The following is a 17,511-nucleotide window of genomic DNA, read 5'->3' as shown; positions in this document are numbered from 1 at the left end:
TTCGATTCCCGCTCGGGACGCTGTGGGTGCTGGCGGCGTGTTTCCTCCTTCGCGTCATCAGTGCCCATACCCGAAGGTGGGGTTGGCGAAAGGGCCTTTCTGTGTGGAGTTTGCATGTTCTTCCCATGTCCCCTAGGGTAGGTACCCTCACAAAAGACATGCAGTAATCCTGGTCACTAAACTGCCTCCCCCTGGCCAGGAGGGGAAAGGAACTGGTTGGAATAACGTGTTCCTTCCACGCGCTACGTCCAACCAGGGAAACTCCCCCCTGTCAGGTGTAAAGGAGCAACTTGGACACTCAGGCATGAAGGAAGCATGAGTTAAAGTCCGTTGCTCTCCCCATATATGGGGGACTAGGTTGGTGGAGGGTGTGTAGAGCCCAGGATCACATTAGATGATTGACACGGGTGAAAAATGGGTTACAAAATCGTGGGATAAAAAATATATATACAATCTAAAACCCGAAAACATGTATTTAAAGCGGTAATCATCAACATCATATTACTTGGATGTATTATCTTGATCCAAAAGTTGTAAATTCAATAGTTGTGGTCAACTAAGAGGTTCCCTCTATTAAGGCCAGGGTGTTTTGTGATGATACAGTGGAATTACTCTGATAACAAGTTGACGCCAGCTTTGCCGTAATCACACCGTACGACAGGTTTGAAGTTTATTCATGCAGTCAAGAGGTGGCTGGAAGATGCGAGTCATATTAAATGACTGATTGCGATAAATGATGGGACTGTCTATGCTAGGCAGAGTCCTAAAGGGAAAAATACATACAGTATGTACTGTGCCTATCTATGTTGTAATTTCTGTGTGTTTGGGCCTGAAATTGATTGCAGTTCAGTACAGATACTGGCAGGCAACTACTTGAGAACTACTACTACTTTGGAACTACTGTTTTGTCTACTCTGAGCAGCAGTCACTTAATTACACTATCAAATGGCAAATGTGGCATTGTGACATTAACTAACCCTAAATCATAGTGTACGTCACTGGTTCTCAACATGGGGTCCAGGGACCTTGAGGAGTTACAGGCCTATAACTCGGTGTACAAATGGAACCAAGGGTCCACTTGGTTCCATTTGTGTAACTCTTATTAGTTAAATTATGGACTGTTCAGTGTGGATTGGATTCCCCCACTAGGGATCAAAATCATGGGGTTCTAATGCATTTCAAACTGGTGATCCTTGAAATTCAAAGGGTTAAGAATCACTGCTGTAAGTAATAAACACCCAGAAGGGTTAATCCGATTGGTTTCCAGTGGCAACGTGCATTCCACAGCACTGGGCGGAGGGAGTAGAACATGGCAAGAAGACGGCAGGCTGAAGAATGCAGAGGGAAGCCTGGGCAAGGAGGAGGATCCTGTGTTCCCGACTGAGATCCCCATCTCAGTCCTGTTAAGCCATTCAGGACGTGAAGCCCTTTTGGCGTTTTAAGCATTATTTGAAAGAAACTATAGTTGTTGAAAAATAGATCTTTTTGTAGATTGCAATTTGTGAAAAATCGTGAAAATGTGGCACAAATCGTTGAATATATATACTGTATATTCTTTCGGAGCGAATGTTTTTCACTCAAATCTTTGCTTCTGGGTGGGGTCCCTGGAACAACATATTTCCAGATGGGGTCGACGGCCAATTACATATAATTTTTGGGGTCCTTGACATGAAAATGTTTGAAAACCACTGACATCTTTTTCAGAAGTCATGATTTAGAAGACATTTTTAGAATATGGTCTCAGTCCTAAATGGGTTAACTTATTGTTACATTATCACCCGACCTGACCACGATGAACAACAGCAGCAGCGGCTGGGCCAGTACGTCTGGGAATGGATCTCTAGTAGTCGACCTCGGGGGAGACGGAGGCCTCCACAAGGCTCTCAGCGTGGTCCTGACCATCATGCTGGGCATGGTGGTCTTCTCCCTGGGCTGCACCGTGGAGGCGTCCAAGCTGTGCTTTCACCTGCGCCAGCCATGGGGAGTCCTCGTGGGCCTGCTGTGCCAGTTTGTTCTGATGCCCTTAACGGCGTATCTGCTAGCCACTGGTTTCAGCGTGCAGCCTGCCCAGGCAGTGGCCATCATCATCATGGGCAGCTGTCCAGGAGGGGTCATCTCAAACATCATCACCTACTGGATGGATGGAGACATGGACCTCAGGTAGCCTACACAGAGCAAACGTCAAACTTTCACACTTGTCTTTTTTGGGATGTGATATGGCAAAAGTGTCTTTTCCTGTCTTTGTATAAGTTTTTCATTTTCCTGGCTTTAATCATTTAAGTATTTTATACTTTCAAAAGTAGATTTTCAGAAATGGCACAAATAGATCTACAAGCTCACAACACAATGTGAATCTGCTGTTTTTTGAAAGATGTTGAATTTAAAAGAAAAATATATATAAATGTCTTTCATCACAATACAATGTTATCATCACATTATCCATATTGTCAAAACAAATTGTAATATTTCACTTTTTCCATGTCGTTCAGAAACTAGAATCGGTTTATTGGTAAGTATCTGCGCAATCAAGGACATACAGAATGTGACAAGTATCTTTACACCATATCACGTCATGAGATAAAGGAGCGTCGTAATGGCAGATTTACACTTGGTTGCATGTTGAAAATAGCCAATCTACACACGTCACACTGCAAGGTGTTGTGAGCTTGTAGATCTGCTATTTTGAGAGAGCAACACCTGAGCGCAACCAAACATATTTTGTCTTTTAGTTCTACTGGATCTCTTCTCCACAAGCCCCTCTCTAACACATTAGTTGTTGATTAGTTGTCAATATATTTATCATAGCTTAGTTTTAATTTAGTTTTCGTCAGTGAAAAAAGGTTGTCGACGAACATTAACACTGTTTCCTGTGTTGTTTGTTACTGATGTCTTGTTATTCCTCTCTTGTAGTATCGTCATGACGAGCTGTTCCACGGTGCTCGGTCTGGGCATGATGCCACTCTGTCTCTATGTTTACACTCATGGCTGGGTGGAGGCAGGACACATTACAATTCCATATTTGAACATGGGTAGGAAATATGGTCTTTATTCTCCATACTTTTATAATTTATTTATTCTAGCCTTCTGGAGTTTCCTATGCGGTCTCATGGAAGATGTTAACTATTCTGTATGTTTTGGTACATGGGTTGAGTCGTGACATCAACCTATGAATAGCACTGCTGCTAACTGGGCCATCAGAATTATACATTTCGAAAGCAATAATTAAGCTGTGATCACTTCTATACTTTTGATCTGCCCCAAATACCACATCAAATCCACATGGATCAGTTGAAAAACAATTCCCTCCAAAACCCAATGCTAACTTATATAACCAACTAACTAATGTATAAACTAACTAACTACAGTAACTAACTTCTGTAGCTAATATTGTGTGTTAGCAAGGAGTGATGGAATCCTTAAGTGTGATCATTTCCGTTTACAGTTCTTTATTATATATTTTTTATTGTTGAATGTATAGGCCTTACTCTTCTCACCCTGGTTGCACCTGTGGCCTGTGGTGTTTTTGTCAACTACAAGTGGCCTGAAACAGCGAAAACTATATTGAAGGTATTGTCCATGCCATTCAATCTATACTGCTTTTTCCATTTATATGACAGATTTTGTATTTCTCTGTAATTTGACTGAGGATGAAGGTGGTTTCTGTTACCATTATTAACCCCATGCTTTCAGGTGGGGACTGTGGTTGGAGGTCTTCTGCTGCTCGTGGTGGGTATCGCCAGTGCTCTGCTATATAAAGGTTCCTGGCATGCAGATACTTCAATCCTCATCATCGGCTCTGTCTTCCCTCTCATTGGCTACAGCGCTGGCTTCATCATCGCCGTCATTCTCAGGCAGCCATGGCAGAGGTGAGAAGGGACAGGTGGTGTACTCGAACAGTCTCCAATGTCCATTCTTTGAGACAACTTCCAAGCTGAACATAAAGATTCTAAGCCGGAGTATAGAACTCTTACATTATGTCACTCCTACGTCACTTGAGGAGTACAGTTTCAGATCTTGTAGGAAAGATGTTATGGAAAATGTATAGCTACTTAGTCGTAAGCCTGTGTTGCTCCCTGAGAATAACGCTTATCGTATATACTGTAGATTTTGGTATTGTCTATCTCTAACTTCAAATTCACACTGGTGTTTCCAGGTGTCGGACCATAGCCATGGAAACAGGAGCCCAGAATGTTCAGATCTGTTCCACAGTGTTGCAGCTCTCCTTCCCTCCGGAGCAGCTGCTTCTAATGTTCACCTTTCCACTCATATATGGGACCTTCCAACTGCTGAATGGCCTCCTGCTGGTCGCAGGTGACATTACAAGAAAAACACATGCATATTAGACTAGTACCGGTTAGAAATAACTGAAACCACTTGATCCTTAGCATCCCCATTCGGGGGATGAACATTTGCCAAAATGGCAGATCTACAAGCTCACAAGCATTTGGTGCAGAGGGGGGGAAAAAAGAGAGCACCAAGTGCAATCCTACGATTATAGCATAAATTGCCTGGTTGTATGTCTTGTCTTGTTTATTCAATCTCTACCTATCTGGTAGTATTTTTATTTCTGATTCAAACCATGCCCAGTTGAGCACCCTGTGAAGCTTGGTGGTTCCTTTCTATTTAAACAGTACAGTACATCTCTAACAATCAGCTGACATTGTGGGTTTGTTTTTTTCCAGTGTATCAGATTTACAAGCGGACATACCTGAGGAGAAAACCTGATGTCTCTGGTCAGGAACTACACAATATATCCAGTGTGGACAGTGGAGGTGAAACCAACATGGCTTTTGAAATCGATCCCCAGCCTGTTTCCTCTTCAACACCAAACAATGGCTCCATACTTACACCCAAATCAAAGTCAAGCTCATAGCAAGAGACACTGTAAGAAATCATTCCGTGCACCAGGACTTACTGTCAGTAAATCACTGTGAGATGGAGGATGACTGATTTAAGCAGTCACACCTGGCCTGAGTCAAACTAGAACTGGACTCAGAGCTGGGTGTGGCTGCGCACCTGTTGACTTGATCACGGCACAAGAGGATAAATCAGTCATCTCCACAAACACTCTAAACTGTCCGGACAGTGGAGAGCTATCGCCTCTCCTGTGTTTGTGGAGATTACTGATTAATCCTCTTGTGCCTTGATCAAGTCCATGCACAACAGGTGCAAAGCCACATCCAGCTCTGAGTCCAGTTCTAGTTTGACTTTGCCAGGTGTGACTGCTTAAATCAGTAATCCTCCATCTCACAATCACATACATCACAAACGGTATTAACCTCTTTCAACATGGTGTTTGTTTTCTCGTCTGGAGAAGTCTTGTCAGATGATTTGTGGTTTGTCTGAAAGCGTCTTTCCAACTTCCCTTTCTTCACCATCTAATCTATTTCTAGAACAACTGGTTGTTGAAGGCACATGACAAGGCACGGCTTTAAGGCCTGTTAAGCACCCTAGCTCTTATCATTATCTAAGTGTAGACACCCTATATTAACTGCCTGGTTGTTGAAGGGAACACGCAGGGTGTTCCCCTTTGCTGCAAAGGCTTTGCACTATACATAGGTGAGAAGCTCCTTGGCTTTTATCTTATTTTGTGTTTTTGTGTTTGTTCCTTGCCAGTGTCTATCACAATGTTATGCTTATATGTCTGATACAACCTAAAATACTGTTAGACATTCATGGAAATAGAAAAGCTGTTTCATCATTTTTCCATGATGTGTAAAATGTAGGTTATTGGTTTCGTCCCTGCTGATGATTGATTGATTGAATAGTTTATTGAACATGAATGTAAAAACAGCAGTGCAGTCAAACACAAAATTCAACATTATCAATAACAAACAAAAAAATCTAAATCATTTCCGGGAAAAAATAAAAACTGAATGTACAGAGTGGGGGAAAAGGAAGGGCGGGGGGGGGGGGGGCGGATGTTGTGATCACCTGTTTTAAGGTGGAAGGATCATTTCCTCTCCCTTGGGCCTGCTGAAAGGTGGATTTTAAGGCCTGATAAATAATACAAACTTTTGAAAATAGGCTAGCAATTAGTTACATAGGCTACAAATACAACACTTACCTACAGTATGCTGGTGAAGTGGCGGCCTAAGCACTGCAGGTGGTATATACAATCCCTGGAAAGAACCATGGTGGTGTGCATTTTGCACAACCAACATGTAATAAGGGTTTACTATAATATTCAACAGATAAGAAGCAACCGCATAGTAAACTTGTAACTGTTGGGCTGATTCTCACAAGTCACAACAGCAGACATTTTTATTGCTTTCCAAAAAACAATATCTATTCCCTATGATGCTTCGAAAACCCATACACAAACACTAAACACAATTTATTCTACAGTCTACTCATTATGTATTTACAGTTAAACGTTAAACTGTCATTATGTTGTCTAATGTGAATTCTATTGCACATGACGCATATCTCCAAAATGCCTCTAGTTAACTGAGTTTATGGAACCACAGCCTTGTAATGGTACTGTATTACCTCCATGCACTGTCATATAAGTGGTTAGAAGTAAGCTTGTGGTTTAAATTGGTATCCGTATAGTGTATCAAATCTAAATCCACGGGTGTACAAAGCTGTCCTTGAAACATTTAATTTAATTTTTATATTTATCAGATTTATTTTCCTTTTTTGACTAAACTTGCGGAGAGTTACTTGTAGTTACGTTTATGATGCAATAATGGTCTCATCCTACTATAAATGCACCACGTCTCTGCGTGCGTGCATGTGTGTACGGTTGTAATGCACGTTAACTCGACAACCGTTTGCCCTACCGACTTCACATTCGACACACGTGTTCCACACCCCCGCAGGGAGTGCAGTGCCCGGTATCAAGTCGGTCGGACCCACGGTTCTCCAGAACCACCACAAAAAAACCACCACCTATTGATTGCCATGGCAACCCCACACCTGACAATTGATTAGCCTACAGTTAAAACGGGTGCTACGACAAGTTGACGACGGGTATTATTAGGTTCCCAAGTTGCATCGTTCTTTCTCACCCCCCTAGTGGTGAAAATTTTAACTTCTGGGAACTCAGATTATTCTCAAGTAGGCCGATGGGCACGTACAGGTCTAGTACCAATAATTTACTTACTTTTTATATCCATGTTTAATATGCAGTGATTAAAAAGTGATTTTTGGAAATGCCAAATTAGACATTTCTAAAGTAAAATAAACTAACATGTGATTAATTGAATGAGTCAGTTGTCTCAACAGTCAACATGGGTCAGTTTAATTATTTCATTTTTAAACTCAAGGATGCTAGAAAATAGGCTAAAGTCAAAGTAACTAACTAAATATTCTAAAGCTGCTGCATGTCTGGGGATGAGCAATGGTTAATAGAGTTATGATGGAGTTCAGTGGCAAACTGAGCCAGTTCATACAGGCACACTGTACCTTTGCTCTGATCACATAAAGGACATTACAATGAGCCAGGTCATACCTCTGTTATGTAAGGGCATTGCGCACATTACAGTACATTTACTACAACAGGGAGGACAACAACATGAACCGAGGATGCATCCTTTATGTAGCCCTTCATCTGGTGACGGTGTCCTCAGCCCAAGATGCCCGCAATGACCGTAAGTATTATTATCTCTCTCTGTCTGTCTGTCTCTCACTCTCTGTATCCAGTTGTTTATTTCCATATTTTCATATATGTGTGTATTTATTTATATATATATATATATATATATATATATATATATATATATATATATGTATGTATATGTACTGAATGTATTTCCTAATGTAAGACTGTTTTGATTATAATATAGTGTAATGGTGTGCAATAACTTATTTCTGTATTTGTAATATAAAACCATCTATGACGTACCTGGGTCTTGTGCATTGCACAAGCTGGACATGGAGATGCTGCTGTTATATCATTCCTTGAGAGACTTTATGGGCCAGGATAGTAAACTGAATGGCAGTCATATGACAATTGTAATTATGCTTTGGTGCTTTACGTTGCAGATTTCCTACCAGTTCAGTGCATTACATTGCACATTCCTTGTTCTGTATCCTGGAACTAACTACAGTTCAATGAAGAAGACACTGAGGCTAAAATCAGGCTTCCTAAAGCTTGGGTCTTCAACAGGGTATCTGGGACCGGGACCCTTAGGGGGTCCTCAGAGTTACGACAGGGGGGTCTCCAAGTCTTTGTGTGATTTTATTTTTTATTTTTACACATGAACCACTTGGACCCTAGAATCCCTATTCTGTATGAGGGGAAACATTAGCCGAAAATAGCAGATCGGCTATTTTCAGCAAAGAGGTTTGGTGTAGACTGTAGACTCGGTATATATAGCTCTGGTCCATGGCTCTAATGCCTTCCAAGCTATGGACCAGAGCTAGTGTAGAGGGGAAAAGGAGCAGACCAAGTACAGAGTCAACAGTCAAGTTTACTTAGAGGGATTAAGAGGATAGTGGTTTAAAGGACAACTTTCTTTTTTTCAACCAAGGTTCATGTTTTAGGTTGTCCTTTAAATGTCTATCTTATGATCGTACTGTCAAACAAGTCTGCTATGAAATCTGCAACACCAGTTTATATGTAGTTGGGGGTCTCAGACTCCCAGCTTCATGTTGAGAAGCAGTGGTCTGCCTCCATATCTCCCTTGTGTTCTGTGTTCCAGGGTTGATCAGTGATGGAAGGTGGCAACCCGCCGATGCATCCAACACCTCTCTGGCCCAGACAAACACCTCCCACTCTCTTATTGAGGGTTTCACCTGTCTGGGTCTGTCGGTCATTGGCTTCGGTTCCGCCCTGGTGCCGGTCAAAAGTGTAGATACCGGAGATGGTGACTGCCTCATACTAGTACTACATAATGTATCCTCAATGAAATTATGAAAATCAACAACCATAATTATTAAGTGCACTTTACCACACCAAAGCAAATCAGCATGTTGTCATTTTTTATCAATTCCCATTGACTGCTACTGTATGTATGAATATGGGTTGTAAATATAGACTGTAAAGGGGTTGCCCTTTCTGCCCTGACAGGTATGTTCTTCCAATTTGTCTTCTGCAACACTCTGGCTCTGGAATCTCTCCTGGTGTATGTCATCAGGGGCTGCCCTGATATCTGGGCCTTGAGCATGGTCGGAGGTTTCCTCTTTGCCGTAGGTCAGTGGTTCTCAAAGTGGGGTCCGGGGACTCCCAGGGGGTCCTTGAAGGAGTTCCAGCTGCCCCAGCTAAATGATAGTTATGAACCAAATAGACCCTTATGGGTCTCTAACTCTGAGAGTTAAATGAACATTGATTTTACTGTATAGAATTAGGGTCCCAGAGATAGAAATGTCATTAAATTGGGGCCTGTAGCAAAACCGTGGGTCGTTGAAATTAAAATGGTTGATGAGAATCCATTTCTCTTATGGGGGTCCCTGGCATCTTTTCAAATGGGGGTCCGCGGGCTAATAAATGTCAATTTAGGTGTGTGTGTGTGTGTGTGTGTGTGTCCTTATTTCTGTTTTCGTAGCTAATCTGGCCACGGTACCGATCATAAAGACTATTGGACTTGGAATGGGCTTCCTTATTTGGTCAGTGTTCAGCCTGCTCATGGCATGGGCTACCGCAAGGTACAACCATATACACTTTTTACTCTTAGCTTATTTGCTTTTGTGGTCTTCATATGTTGGGCATGTTATTATAGGTGAAAATATTCCGCAACTTTTCAAAGGTTTTACACAAATGTTACATTAGGATAGTCATTCTTATCATGTTGTGTTCATCTCTTCTGACTCTTCATTCACTCATGTCTGTATACACTTTAGATTTGGATGGTTTGGTCTTGATAAACAAGATGTACCAAATTCACTACTCAACTATATTGGAACTGCACTTGCAACAATAAGGTTATGTACTGTAACAAAACATTTGATTCCTTTTTAAAGTGCATTTTTATGGATGTGAAATATACAGCGGAAATATCTAATTTAATGCAAATACAATGTTGCTATTATTTAAGAGTGAAATAATATGCACATTACCATGTTTTCTCTTTGTCTCTTTAGTGTGTTGATCCTGTTTCTCATTAAGACGGAGGAACAGGAAATGAGATGTGAGGACATGAAGGATGATGAGGAGAGGAAACCGCTGCTTCACAGATGCAGAACAAATTCAGACCAGGTCAATTAGCTTCACTATTCTTTCATTTGCTGTGCAATTATCACATTCTTAACAACGTTATCATTCTCCACAACAACAGGCCTCTTAATTTAGAATACTAGAGTGGTGCCCGTTGGGCACTGGCCTACTTGTAACGATACAAGTTGGAAATGCATTCCCCACCCAGTTTTTACATATGTGTCCCATTTATGCCCATATGGAGTTCTTTGTAAGGCATGCCCAAATATGGAGTCTATGCAGAACCTATTTGTGATGTCAGAACAGGCCAGCTTCATATATGGACCCTGGGCAGGGGCCCTGTCCAGATCCCGGGCAGAGGCCTTTTGTGGCGGTTCTGGACAACCGTGGGTCCGACCGACTCGACACCGGGCACTGCACTCCCTGTGGGGGTGTGGAACGCATGTGTTGAATTTGAAGTCGGTGGGCGAACGGTTCTCGGGTTATGTGGATCACAGACATATAGACTTGGTGCATTGATAGATAGATAGATAGATAGATAGATAGATAGATAGATAGATATGTGGCCTGGAACAACAACTAATCGTGTAATAAACAAAGGAACCATAATAATGAATGGTAATGGTCATATTCTGTAGTGGCTGTATTTTTCTCATGTCCATTCAGCTGGATTCCACAGACAGAGACTACATTCGGTCTGTTGATATGAACGGTCATGCCAGCTGGACTGACAGACTGACTACTGTCAACAAGAAGATCATGTAAGCCTTTGCCTGCACCCATTTATTCTGTACAGCAAAGTATGAACTTCTAACGATATTTCTGTTGCTTTTTCTGAGCCTTTATTTGAGTTGTAGTATTAGTGGAGTGATAGAAATAATAATTAGGGCGCTTGGGTTGTGCAGTGGTGAAGTCCCTGCCCACCACCATGGAGATCGTGGGTTCGAATCCAACGTGGTGCATCCGGCTTTGTCGGGCATCTATGCACTCACAATTGGCCTGTGTTCGTGGGAGGGAAGCCATGCGGGAAGCCATGCGGGTAGGGTGATATTTGTCACTACATACAGTACCCCTATGGGCTGCTGGGGCGGAGTACCTTTCAGCGGGGAGTGTTGGGTGGGAGGAGTAGGCTGAAGGCTCTAGTCTACGTCCTCCTGCTGGGGGCTCCTCACTGGCAGGTGAGTCTGTAGGATACCACAGCAGTTAGTGACAACACAGCATTGTGTCGATTGGCATAATTACTAAATTGGGGAGAAAATGAGTTAAAAGAATAACTGGCTACGGAGGAGATTCTATTTTCTGCTTTACCCTGTTGAGTGCTTCTCACTAGGGAGTACGAGAGTGGGAGAAGTTAGGGGTTAAGTGTCTTGTTCAGGGACACCTCGACACATTGCCGGGGGTCAAACCTATAGGACCCTTTGTCTTCCCAGGAGGGCTCTCTATTCAGCTATGGCTGATAGGGAGTGAAATGCAGAAAATGGTCAACTGGGAATCGAACTTGTGACTGACTCACTATCAGGTATTAGTGTGTGGTATATGTGCCCTAACCACTCAGCTATCAGGTCGCCCAACATATAAACTTCTGTCTTAACTCATTAAAACCAGGAAAGCATCTGCGTGATTTTAGATTTTTGCATTGGCTATTCAACCAGAGCTTGTACATCTGCTATCTCACACACACACACACACACACACACACACACACACACACACACACACACACACACACACACACACACACACACACACACACACACACACACACAGGATTGATTGATTACCACACAGTACTGTATAGCATTGGAACAAACTGCCATATATTTCGATGCTTTATTTGTTTGTTTGACAGCTTTTATTGACTTCAGTAAAAAACAGCTATTTTCTCCTCAAAGGGGCTGCTCACTTGCAACTATGGCTGGGCTATTTTATGGTGGAGCTTATACCCCAATAATATACATTAAAAACAACTCCTTGAAGAATGCCACGTCCTTTCCTGGAGCTAGCCAGTTAGGTAAGACCAAAGTAAAGGCCTTTGGAACGCTGCAAGATATAATATAATATTAAATGTACAAGGTTGACATTGCTATCTTGGTTTCTGTATCTTCTTTAGATCTGGACTACATTTTCCCTCACATGACTGGAAGCAGTACTCTGACATCGGTAGCATTTGTTGGATATTGTGTAGTGATGAAAAATGCACCTGTTTTACCATCCAAGTGTATATTGCCAGGTGAGTAGTTCATCTTGGTTCAGGTGGTGCTTTTAAAGTACCGGTAAACGTATTGCTATGTTTGACTGTTATACTTCGTCATACGACAAATAGTGAAAATAGCAGATCTTTAAGCTCACAACACTTCACAATGGAGACGATGTGAGCTTGTAGATCGACTGTTTTTGCAATATAATAGATAGATAGATTTTTATTTTTTTAACATTTCCATCTATAATAACATAGCCTGGCATGGCCAGACTAATATCACTGCGTAGATATTAGTCTGGCATCTCTGTGTGGAACCTGCATTTCCAAGTGCTGGATAAAACAGGTGGATCCGTACCCATATTTGCATACTGGGCCTGAATGGTGAAGCACAGCTTCTGGGGCAGCGAAATCCAAACACAATTGAGCACAATCAGCCGAGGGCTTTTTTTTTCTTTTTTTTGCACTGGCAAGTTTGTATATGGTTTCCAGGCTAATAATGACATGACAGACATATGGATACCAGGTTGAAAGTGATTAAGCAAAAATTATACATTGTTGATTATATGAGTGTTGCTCACTGAAAAAGAAATATCAGGAAATGGGACGCATGGCATTATTTTTTACTGAGCAAAGATACAATTTGGTTTTAGAAGCCAGCTCCTACAATGATCCCCTATACCTATAGCCATAGCACAATGTGTCATTTCTGTATTTTCAGCATTCTGTGCAGCATCTCTGCAGTTTGCCTCTCAGTGTGCATTTTTCACAGCCTGCTACTGCCTTGGGACAGTCATCACATATCCCATTGGAACCACAGTAAGTTCTGACGAGAGAGAAGACACCAATTCATGCTTATCATGACATTTGCTTTTCTTAAAGCTGCAATCCATAACTTTGATATCCTACCCCGATGATGTTGGATGTTAGTGCGTGCTATGACATTTCTGCTGTGGAGCTATAACAGAAAGCTGAATTGCGCTTTGATCCTCATGCAATATTTATTTTTGTTACTCTATATTTCTCAATAAAAGAGAAGGGAGACCATTTACAAACACCACAGTTGTGTTAGTTATATTGCATTAACATACTAGTCCAACGGTTTTTAGGGTTCTTGTTCAAACTGAAATAAATATAACTTCTGTTTGTAGTCATTTAGTTTATCTACTGTATATGTATTATGGTCATAATAACCTTGCCAACGAACACCACTCTGACCAAATGTCTGTTCCACAGGGTCCTGCATTAATTTCTCTTATGTGGAGTATATTCTACTTCAAAGAAATAAAGGTACGTTCTAATGAATAAAACTGTGTAGGTAAATTTTATGCCATTTAGCAAAACATTTCGAAACATGCATTAGCAGATCTAAATAGGCAGCATGTGAGTCAGCTTAGCTATAGTTACACTATTTTTGAAAACTTTTTGAAAAAAAAAAGTGATTAAACTCTTCTTTCATGGTCCCCACTCTTTCTGTGTGCATGTATTTTAGGGTGGGATTATGTCATTTGTGTGACTGTATCTCATTTTTACTTCTCACACTGAATTTCCGATGTGGGATCAATAAAGGTCTATCTATCTTTTCTATGTGTTCATCTGTGTCCTCTGCAGGGAACCAGGAATCTTCTCATCATTGGAGCTGTTCTCATTACTGTTCTGAGTGGAGTCACACTGATCTCTCTATCAAGGATTGAGTTCTGAAATTATTATTATTGGATTCTGAGACTATACAATTTCTGAATACAATCTATAAATCATATTAATCCTGTTTTAGATTGCAGGCCAGATCTGATTGTTTTAATTTATTTTCTTTGTTATGACAACCATACAAAATTCATATACTATCATTGTCAGTGCCGGTTCTGTTTTCAGGAGGCCATTCCCAAACATCAATAAAACATCTGGATGCAGAATGTTTGTCCCACGTGCTTTGTTTAGCGAGGTTGTTTAAATTGGAGATTGAGCCAAGCTACTGTACAAGGAGGGAGCTCTGCCTGGTGTATTTTCACGTTTTTTACACATTTTGTATCCATATGCGCTGTCAAATTACGTCCAAATAAATGTAGGCTATACATAAATAAACAGCAGTATAGGTCAAGGAAGTAAATAATATATTATATTCTTCACATATTGTGAATATGTTGTGTGTGAATGTTTTTCACATTTAGACCCCCTTACTTTTGTTCTTGTTTTGTGAGTGCATTATTTCACAGAATTGACTTGTGAAGCAAAGCCCATTTACTGATTTAGCGCTATACAAATTAAAGTTGAGTTATGTTTTATTGCTAATCTTTGACATTTGATAATGATAGAGCACTTTCACCGAATATTTGTGTAGTACAACATAGCTGCCTCAGCTTTAGGCCTTTTTTTGCGCACTAATTGACTGTATAATAATAGACTCCTTATTTGTATACCCTTATTTGCTCTGTAGTATTTCATTATTCATTTTGCCTTACTTCTACTGTATACTACAGTACTTTTTCTTTTAAATTGTAACCGGTGCCCACACCTGCACTAATGGACTAATTTCCCCAAAAGGTATTATGTGGTCGCAAATAATGTTATATATTTTTGAGTGGTGCAAACCACTCCTACAACCAGCTTGCAATGTCCTCGTACCTGTTTGTTTGTTTGTGTGTCTGTCTGTTTGTTTGTTTGTTTGTGTGTGTGTGTGTGTGTCTGTCTGTGTAAGCACGAGTATGTGACTTAATAATAGCAGTAGGGGGCGCCAGAAACAGTGAGAGGGGTAGTGACTCTAATGAGAGAGAGAGAGAGAGAGAGAGAGAGAGGGGGGGGAGGGGGGGGGGAATTGCACCACTCAGTTCACACGTGTGTGATTTTTTCTATGTATTTAATATGCCTGTAACCTGATACTGTGGCCTTGGTTATAACATACATGTTGGATGTGGACATCTTATCGCTCTGCACTTCATCAGGTGTCTCATTTTAGATTTTTCACGTGGGCCATTCACAGATGTACAAGACCATAGCGCGTCACGTCGTGCCATGCGACGAGCTTGTACATCTGCTATTTGTGAAACATTTCTGAAAAGTCCAGAAAGGGTCCTTAAGTCAGAACTACTGACTTAAGGACTACTACTTAATTTGTAGAATGGGCGTCAGGTCAGCCCTGAGTTTGTACATCTGCTATTTTTGAATAGCCAACGCAAACATCTAAAAAGGACACAGATGCTTTCCCAGTTTTGTTAAGTATTCGTTCACGAAATACTTCACTCTATGGGATGTTTCCCTTTGCGGAGCAAAAGGGCAGAAACTTCAGTCATGAACTCCCACAGAGCTTATGCTCCTCAAATATGCTCTGTGGGTTTAAGAGCGATGACGTAGATGCCCTGCTTCTCGAAGCATCTAGGCTGCGTCTACGTCACAGCGCGCTCATTCGCTTTTCCTCTGCCGAGCTGAAAGGACAGACTTCTGTTACTGAGTCAAGTGTTTAGGGCAATTTATACCTTAAAAATCGGACAAGAGTGCAACTCGAGTACCGTGAGGTTCCCTGATACTTGGACTTTTCTTCCGACAGAATCTTTTTCAAAAACTCTGCAGAAACAAAGCTCCTAGACGGTTCGTAAGTTCTATTACCAGAACATTTCGAAAAGACCGCCATTTCAGATATAGAGGGGTAACAACTAGCTTACAGCTGGCGCCGCTTAGCGGTTAGCTTAGCAAGGCGCTACCTTCTATTTTGCTATCTTTCTCGTTCGAGGCTAAGAAGCCCGCTACGGTTAACATAGTTTCAGTCTCACGAAGGTGCTACCTTTTCTAGCGAGCTAGCTCGCTCTCGTAGTGTTACTCACTAGCTTAGCGCTAGCATAGCACCTTCAACGTTAAACTAGCCGGTGTTTTACTGGGCCTGTAAGCCAGTTTTCGCTAGTCTAGTTTTTCACCTAGAGACTATACGATAAGCTACCTGGTGCTTTACGAGGCCGGTAAGCCCGTTTTTCGCTAGCCTAGCTTTCACCTAAGCTACACGGCCTGGAAGCCCGTAGCAAATTAGCTTTCTTCACGTTCGTGGCCACGAAGCCCTTTCACAAAGTTAGCTAATTCCTGGTCCCCCTCTCGACGGAAAACTACGAGCTACAAGCATGTATTCCCCGGTGAGAGAGACCCCCGCCGCAGCTAGACGCCGCCGAAGAGGCATCACTCCCGAGCCACAGAAGAGGTGCACTGTGGCGGGATGCGGCAACAAGATGTCCGGCACCGACAGACACGAAGTATGTCTGTACTGCCTCGGCGTGGATCATGCACGCAACGCCCTTCTCGATCTCGACGACCTATTTGGTTGCGAAAAATGCAGAAGGATGGACTTCACCCACCTACGAGGTAGGCTGAGGCGCGTCGATGAGTTCTACAAAAAGTACACACGCGACGAGCACGAGCACTATGGACCGAGGCAGAAGTTGGACTATACCCCAGCTTCGCCTCGCACAGCCAGAGGCTCCACTCAAGAGCGAGAGCGGCCTATACCGGCCCCTCGTAGCCGTGCTACAGCTACGGTCTCCTCCCAGGCAGCGGCAGACAGGGCCACCGCAGCCCGCTACGAAGCTGACGGAGCTAGACCTAAGAGCGGCTCTCGCCCTCTGATACCTCGTCAAGTGAGTACACCAGCAACCGGGCCTCGCGGCCGCGAGATCCCGGCTACCATGGAGGAGCGCTCCGCCAGACCGATAGCAAAGCCTCGTCTTCGCACTGCGGTCTCTACTACCATGGCAGCCCGCCTAGAAGCCTCTCCACCACGCAGCAAGGCCCCCACTAAGGACTGGGCTGACGCTGAAGAGGGGGAAATCGACTACGACGAACTCCCCTCCTTCCAGGAGAGAGACTGCGAGCGCTATGAAGTCGTAGACGAGGGCAACTACCAGAACGACTCGTCAGAGGCAGACGAGTACACTCGCCTCCCTTTCCAGGACAGTGAAGACGACGAGGTAGAGGAATTTCCTCCCCCCGTCGACAGACAGGTAACACCCCCACCTCAGCCTCGCGCTGCTCTCCCCAAGGATAATTCAACCTTGATGGAGATCTACAAAAGGGCTGCTATCCGCTGTGACCACGCCTGGGAGGAGATCCCCAGCGAGAAGGTGAAGTGGGATGGACGCAGCGATGAGTACGTCCCCCCTCCTGTACCAAAGAAGCAGGCCATTCCTCAGGCCTCAGGCCTTGAGACCTTGCTCAGCAAAGCCTGGACCAACCCTATAGT

At 42.7% G+C, this 17,511-nt stretch overlaps 1 protein-coding gene across 1 annotated transcript; it reads left to right on the top strand.

Annotated features, from left to right (window-relative positions):
* The first annotated feature begins 1,876 nt into the window (after positions 1-1,876).
* On the top strand, positions 1,877-14,229 carry LOC310878976 (uncharacterized protein). Its single transcript, XM_083793391.1, has 15 exons — positions 1,877-2,160; positions 2,911-3,029; positions 3,479-3,567; positions 3,691-3,866; positions 4,154-4,311; positions 4,683-4,772; positions 8,649-8,813; positions 9,017-9,155; positions 10,027-10,141; positions 10,766-10,860; positions 11,992-12,110; positions 12,210-12,329; positions 13,018-13,115; positions 13,533-13,586; positions 13,908-14,229. Exons 1-15 carry the CDS (start codon positions 1,904-1,906, stop codon positions 13,995-13,997), a joined length of 1,884 nt encoding a protein of 627 aa, XP_083649517.1. The 5' UTR covers positions 1,877-1,903; the 3' UTR covers positions 13,998-14,229.
* Positions 14,230-17,511: the final 3,282 nt, after the last annotated feature.

This window comes from Protomyctophum parallelum (assembly GCF_964188405.1).
Source record: "Protomyctophum parallelum genome assembly, chromosome: 21".
In the NCBI taxonomy this organism is placed as follows: Eukaryota; Metazoa; Chordata; class Actinopteri; order Myctophiformes; family Myctophidae; genus Protomyctophum; species Protomyctophum parallelum.
Note: the sequence above shows the minus strand (reverse complement) of the source record. Positions and strands in the feature narration are given on the sequence as shown.

Bases quoted from the DNA above. Each gene is read 5' to 3' on its own strand.
- LOC310878976 (XM_083793391.1), top strand. From the start codon at position 1,904: ATGCTGGGCATGGTGGTCTTCTCCCTGGGCTGCACCGTGGAGGCGTCC. The intron at 3,568-3,690 runs GTATTGTCCATG...CCATGCTTTCAG, and splicing joins CAGCGAAAACTATATTGAAG to GTGGGGACTGTGGTTGGAGG. The intron at 9,156-10,026 runs GTGGGGTCCGGG...TTGTCTCTTTAG, and splicing joins GTAGGTCAGTGGTTCTCAAA to TGTGTTGATCCTGTTTCTCA.